Genomic DNA, 6,377 nt, shown 5'->3' with positions numbered 1-6,377 from the left:
AAAGGGACCTAAGGGGTAACTTTTTCACTCAGCAAGTGGTGAGTGTATAGAATGAGCTGCCAGAGGAAGTGGTGGAGGGTGGTACAATATTTAAAAGGCATCTGGCTGGTATTTAAATAGGAAGGGTTTCGAGGGTTATGGGCCAAGTGCTGGCAAATCGGACTAAATTCGGTTCAGATATCTAATTGGCATGGATGAGTTGGACCGAAGGGTCTGTTTCCGTGCTGTGCATCTCTGTGGCTCTAAAATGTCTAAAAGTAAATAATGAAATCATGGAGAGAATGTAGGGAAGAATCGCAAACCTGATCTCGAGCCTCAAAGGAAAAGAAGATCAAAAATGTTTGGGAAAAATAGGAGAATGTTATTTAATGAGCTGCAGAGGCAGGAGCACTCAAACAGGACAGCGATTATCAAAATAACTGGGTGCGAGGAAAGCTGTGGTGATTGGGTGAGGTCAAAACGTGCTTTGAAATGATTGGGTGCAGCAGAAAGGGGCGGGACCAAGCGAAGCAGTTTGAAGAAAACGGCCAAACGGAAAGAGCTCGAGCCCCCGGTGATCTGAGCAGCAACATGGCAAAACAAGTCTTAGCAAGCGAGCGAAAGAAACAGATCACTATTCGTGGTTTAGGCGGATTGGTCGGTTTAGAAAATGTTCCGGGGTTAAAGTTAGGATTTAATCGGCACCTGCACTTCACTCTGGTGAAAGACCGTAATGTGGCTACCATGAGGGATTATTATTTGGCGCTAGCACACATTGTGCGTGATCATCTGGTGGGCCGCTGGATACGAACCCAGCAGTACTATTACGATAAGGACCCCAAGGTAGATTGGGGACATAACGTTACGGCACATGCATCCCGAAGTTAAACAAACAACCTTCAAAAGCTTTGTAAACAGGAGCTTCCCCAAAACTGAGGGTTCGTGGTTGTTTTGCCCAGGGCAGAGGGTCAGTACATAAATGGGAAAGCTCTCACGACTAATCTCACGAGCAAGAGCCCAACATGATACTCAGTGCATATCCTTTTTCCCTTCCATTCTTTTAATAAGATTTAATCATTTTAATGGGATCCCAAGGTAAAAACCAATGTCAGTGACCACTGTTTTGACCAGGTCCTGTTATAAATAGTAGGGATTATTCTTTATTATTATCAGAAGGGGCTTCAAGGTAAAAATGGATAGGGATCCTCCTTATATTATGAGCGTAATCTTGGGGAGAAATGTAAAGGGCTGCCAGTAACTATTAGTACTGTATGGAAGTTTAAAATATAGCAATGGGTGACAATAGTGGTGATGAGCCTTACTGCAAACAGTTCCACATCACCAAAAAGAGAAACCAGGTAAATGGGGATTTGCCCTTGATTGAGTTCTACAACTTGAAAACAATATCCAGTGTGGCTGATGAAATTATGTTAAATTTTCTGGGTGGTTTGCTGTAGTAATCAACTTATACCTCTGCAGTAAGTATGCAGTATGTGGGAGCTTTAACAAGTGACCAGTTGAAACATGGTGTCAGGAATGATACCGCTGAAAATATGGGCTTTTTCAGAGCTGAAGAAGTGGGAAAAAGACATTAAGGAATGTGTAACTGAAAGTATGCAGACAGTCAGAATGGGAAGAGAGCCAGCTACTAAAAAACAACAAATAATAGGTTTAAAAGCAAATTGCAACTTTTATTTATTGAATGAGGCAAAATGACTTCAATTTTAACTCCGTACTGCTGTGGAAGTGAAAGGAGATAAAAGAATTGGGAATAGAAAGCAATAAATTGTAGGCTAGTTAGCTTAACATCTAAGGTAGGGAAGATGTTGGGTATTATTAAAGAAGTTATAATTGGGTGCTAAGGTAATGAGGCAGAGTCAATATGATTTTCTGTAAAGGAAATCATGTTTGACCAATCTTATCACAGTTGTTGAGGAGGTAACATATGCTGTGGATAAAGGGAAATGATGGATGTACTGTATTGAGATTTTCTGAATGCATATGATAAAGATTACTTTGGAAAAATATATTTGTGGTGTGGAAGTTAGCATTTAACATGAATAGAAGTTTGGTTGACTAACAGGAAATAGTGTAAGGGTAAATGGATCTTTTTCAGGGTGACAAGATGGAACAAGTATGGTGCAACAGGGATTAGAGCCTGAAATGTTTATAATTTTTGTAAAATACTTAGATGAAGAGATAGAAGGTGTGGTTGCCAAATGTGCTGATGAGACTAAGATAGACAGGAAAATAAGCTGTGCAAAGGACATGAGGTTACAAAAATGTATTGATTAGTTAAGTGAGTGGGCAAAGATAGGGCAAATGGAGTACAATGTGTGAAAAATGTGAAGTTGTCCATTTTGGTAGAAAGAATAAAATGGAAGCACTATTGACATGGTTTGAGATTGCAGAATTTTGGGATGGAGAGGGATCTGGCTATTCTCATGCATAAATCACAAAAGGTTAGTATGTACGTACAGCAAGTAAGTAAGAAGGCTAATAATAGAATATTATTGTGAGATGAATTGTATACAGAAGTAGGGAGGTTATGCTTCAGTTGTACTGGGCAATGGTGTGAACAATGGAAAATAAGGACAGGTGAATGTCTTCAGCCCTTTGTCCCTGTTCCACTATTTTGTATAATCATGACTGATTTTCCAACTTAGTACCTTCTTCCCACTTTTGCTCCATATTCTTCCTTTAACCCTAGAAACTATATTCAGATATGAGAACACCACACCATAGAAAGCAATGTAAATGTTTTAGAGACAATTCAAATAAGGTTTAGCAGACTAATACCTGGAAAGGTATTGTTTTATAAGAAAAGGATGGGCAGGCTTGTAGCCAGAGGAGTTCAGAGAGTTAAGAGGTACCTTAATCAAAACATTTAAAATCCTGAATTGTCTTGAAATGATAAATGTGGAGAGGATGTTTCCACTTCTGGAGAATCTGGAACTCTGGAACAATTATTTCCTTTTAATAAACAGCGCTGATAGCGAATACTTGAGCAACGGCAGGTGCCAGCACCAAATCCCCAGAGCTGCAAGTCCTGGAGCAGCGATAGGGCTGTGCACCCGGGGGAACGGCGCATGGGCAGCAAGTCCCAGGCAGAGACCGGCACAGGGGAGGCAGCCCTGGCACTTAGCTTGAGCAGCTGAGTGCAGACTTGGAGCAGAGCACGGATGGCTCTTGGACTGTGGTCTGGCGCTGGCGGTCAGACAACTTGTAGAAGTCCTAGGCTGAATTGCTACAATGTAATGTTTATTTGAAATTTCCAATTTTATTGTAACGTCAACCTTTTAATGATGTCCTATTTTTAACACTTTTTGACTCTGTAAACTAATACAATTCCTTTTCTTCCTCTGCTGTATCCAAGAATTGTACCTATGTACTTGTACCTAAGGTATCGCTATCAGAAGGCAGACATTGTAAAAGCTTTTCACTGTACTCTTACAATGGAGTGCATGTGACAATAAAGAATATTTAGATTTAGAAATCCCATTTAACACAAATTAGTCAAAAACAAATTAAGGGCTGAGTCTTTGGAACAGTCTGTGAAAAAGTGGTGGATGCCGTCCTTGAATATTTTTAAGGCAGAAGTTGATAGATTCTCATTAAGCATGGAATTGTAAAGTTATCGGGGGTGGTGGGAATGTGGTTTTGAAGTTACAGTCAGAACATCTTGATTTACTGAAAGGCAGAGTACGCGTGAGGGCCTGAATGATCTTTTGCTTCTGATTTATATGTTCGTATCTGTCATTACTGAATCCCTCACAGTCAACAATTTGTGGGTTACGACTGACCAAAAACTTAACTACACCAACCATTTATTTGCATTGTGGCTGCAAGAGCAAATCATGGTCTAAGAATTTTGCATAAAGTAACTCCCTGATTCTGCACAGCCTTTCCACCATCTACAAACCACAAACCAGGGGACTGTAATGGAATAGTTTTGTGCCTGGATGAGTGCAGCTGTAACAACACTAAAGACATTCAGCACTATTCAGGATAAAACAACCCATTGGATTGGCATGCAGTTGACTATCATAAACATTCACTTCTTCCACATGTACTTGTAGCAATGTGTTCCATCTACAAGATACACTGCAACTTGTCACTAAGTGACCTTTTGACAAGTCTGTCCACACCAATGACTTCTAGCACCGAGAAGAGAAGAGCAGAAAATGCATGTGATCACCGCATCTTCAAGTTGCACACTATGCTGACTTGTACATTTATTGTAATACTTTCAGTCTTTGACTCAAAATCCTGGAACACTCTTCCTGACAACAACTTTGTTGTGCCCATATGACACGAATATTAAAAAAAAACAAGAAGAAAGCTGTATACTGCTGAAAGATACCAATGGACTGGTAAAGTAGGCAGCAAAGTGGCAAATGGGATTTAATCCAGAAAAGTATGATAATGTATTTTTGAATGGCAAACAAAGTGAGGGAAAAACTAAAGGTGGTAGCATTCTGTGCAGTGTAGTGGGACTTTGCAAGTATACATACAAGGACAGGTAGATAAATAGTCAAGAAGTTATATGGATATTTTCTTTTATTGGCTGAGGCCTAGCTTAAAGAACAGGGAAGTTACATTAGAATTATATAATACACTGGTAAACTACAGCTGGAGTATTGCATATTCTACAATATAGGCAGAATGTGACCACATAGTGAATACTTAACAGGCCTATGAAGATTTGCCTAGAATTAAGAATTTTCATCATGAAGAAATATGGGATAGGCAGGATTTTCTTTGAAACAGCAGAGGCTGAGAAGAAGTTTAATTGAGATGCATATATTTTTGAGCAGCTTGACTAGAATGGATCGAAAGAAACTTATTTCTGTTTGCAGAGTAGTCATTAAGCAGGAGCTTCTTTTAAAGTAATTGGTGGAAGTATTTGAAGAGAGTTGCGTTATTTTCATCCAAAAAGTTCTGGGGTCAGAATTCATTGCACGAAAGGTTGACAGAAGCTGACACAGAAAACATTTTTTAAAATATTTTAATGTATATTTGAGATGTCCTTACCTACAAGGAGATGGGGTTAGACTAGATAGCTGCTTTTAGCCTAGCATTAGTAAGGCCTTTGGCAAGATTCCGCATGGTCGACTGGTCAGTAAAGTTAGATCACGTGGGATTCAGGGACAGCTTGCCAATTGGTTAGAACATAGAACAATACAGCACAGAACAGGCCCTTCGGCCCACGATGTTGTGCCGAACATTTGTCCTAGCTTAAGCACCCATCCATGTACCTATCCAATTGCCGCTTAAAGGTTACCAAAGATTCTGACTCTGCCACTCCCACAGGCAGCGCATTCCATGCCCCCACCACGCAACATCCTGGTAAATCTTCTCTGCACCCTCTCCAAAGCTTCCACCTCTTTCCTAAAGTGAGGCGACCAGAACTGCACACAGTACTCCAAATGTGGTTACAAAATTGAGTTGATGGTAGGAAATCACACAACACCAGGTTATAGTCCCAACAGATTTAATTGGAAGCACTAACTTTCGGAGCGCTGCTCCTTCATCAAGTGGTTGTAGAGCCACCTGATGAAGGAGCACCACTCCAAAAGCTAGTGCTTCCAATTAAACCTGTTGGACTATAACCTGGTGTTCTGTGATTTTTAACTTTGTACACCCCAGTCCAACACCGTCATCTCCAAATCTTGATGCAAGGAGACAGAGAGTGGTAGTGGGAGGTTTTATTTTGGATTGGAGGCCTGTTTGTCATTTATATAAATGATTTGAATGAGCATATAGGAGGTATGATTAGTTAGTTTGCAGATGACATCAACATTGATGAATTTGGTGACAGTGAAGAAAGTTATTTAAGGTTATAAAGAGATTTTGATCATTTGGGTCAGTGGGCTGAGGAGTGGCAGATAGCATTTAATTTGGATAAATGTGAGTGATTGTATATGAGAATACAAACAAAGATAGCACTTGTACAATTGAGGTAGGGCAATTAAAGTAGCACTTATACAATTAAAGTAGTTTTGCAGAATAGAGGGACCTAGGGTTCAGTTATGTAATTCTTTGAAGTTTGTGTCACAGGTAGACAGGATGGGTTAAGAAGGCGTTTCGCACGTTTGCATTCATTGCTCAGATATTTGTGTATTGGAGTTAGGATGTCATGTGGTTGTACAGGACATTGGTGAGGCCATTTTTCGAGTACTGTGTACTGTTTTGGTTGCCCTGCTATAGGAAGGATATTATTAAATTGGAGAGGGTGCAGAAAATATTTACCAGGATGTTATCTGGAGGTATGGAGTTATAAAGACAGGCTGCATTGGTGGGAACTTTTATCACTGGATTGTAGGAGATTGAAAGATGGCCTAATAAAGGTTTGAATTTTGAGGGCCATAGGTAAGTGAATAGCCAAGGTCTTTTTC

General features: G+C 40.0%; 1 protein-coding gene across 2 annotated transcripts in view; it reads left to right on the top strand.

Moving 5' to 3' along the window:
- Positions 1-539: 539 nt before the first annotated feature.
- Positions 540-6,377, top strand: part of pygl (phosphorylase, glycogen, liver) — a 116,880-nt gene continuing 111,042 nt past the window's right edge. For both annotated transcript variants that reach the window (XM_043697625.1, XM_043697624.1), the window contains exon 1: positions 540-822. In XM_043697625.1, the coding sequence (XP_043553560.1) occupies positions 571-822 (252 nt within the window). In that variant the 5' untranslated portion in view covers positions 540-570. The remainder of the gene's footprint in view (positions 823-6,377) is intronic.

This window comes from Chiloscyllium plagiosum, chromosome 10 (genome assembly GCF_004010195.1).
Source record: "Chiloscyllium plagiosum isolate BGI_BamShark_2017 chromosome 10, ASM401019v2, whole genome shotgun sequence".
Taxonomy (NCBI): domain Eukaryota; kingdom Metazoa; phylum Chordata; class Chondrichthyes; order Orectolobiformes; family Hemiscylliidae; genus Chiloscyllium; species Chiloscyllium plagiosum.
The sequence above is the reverse complement of the archived record's forward strand: the minus strand, read 5'-3'. Positions and strand labels throughout refer to the sequence as shown.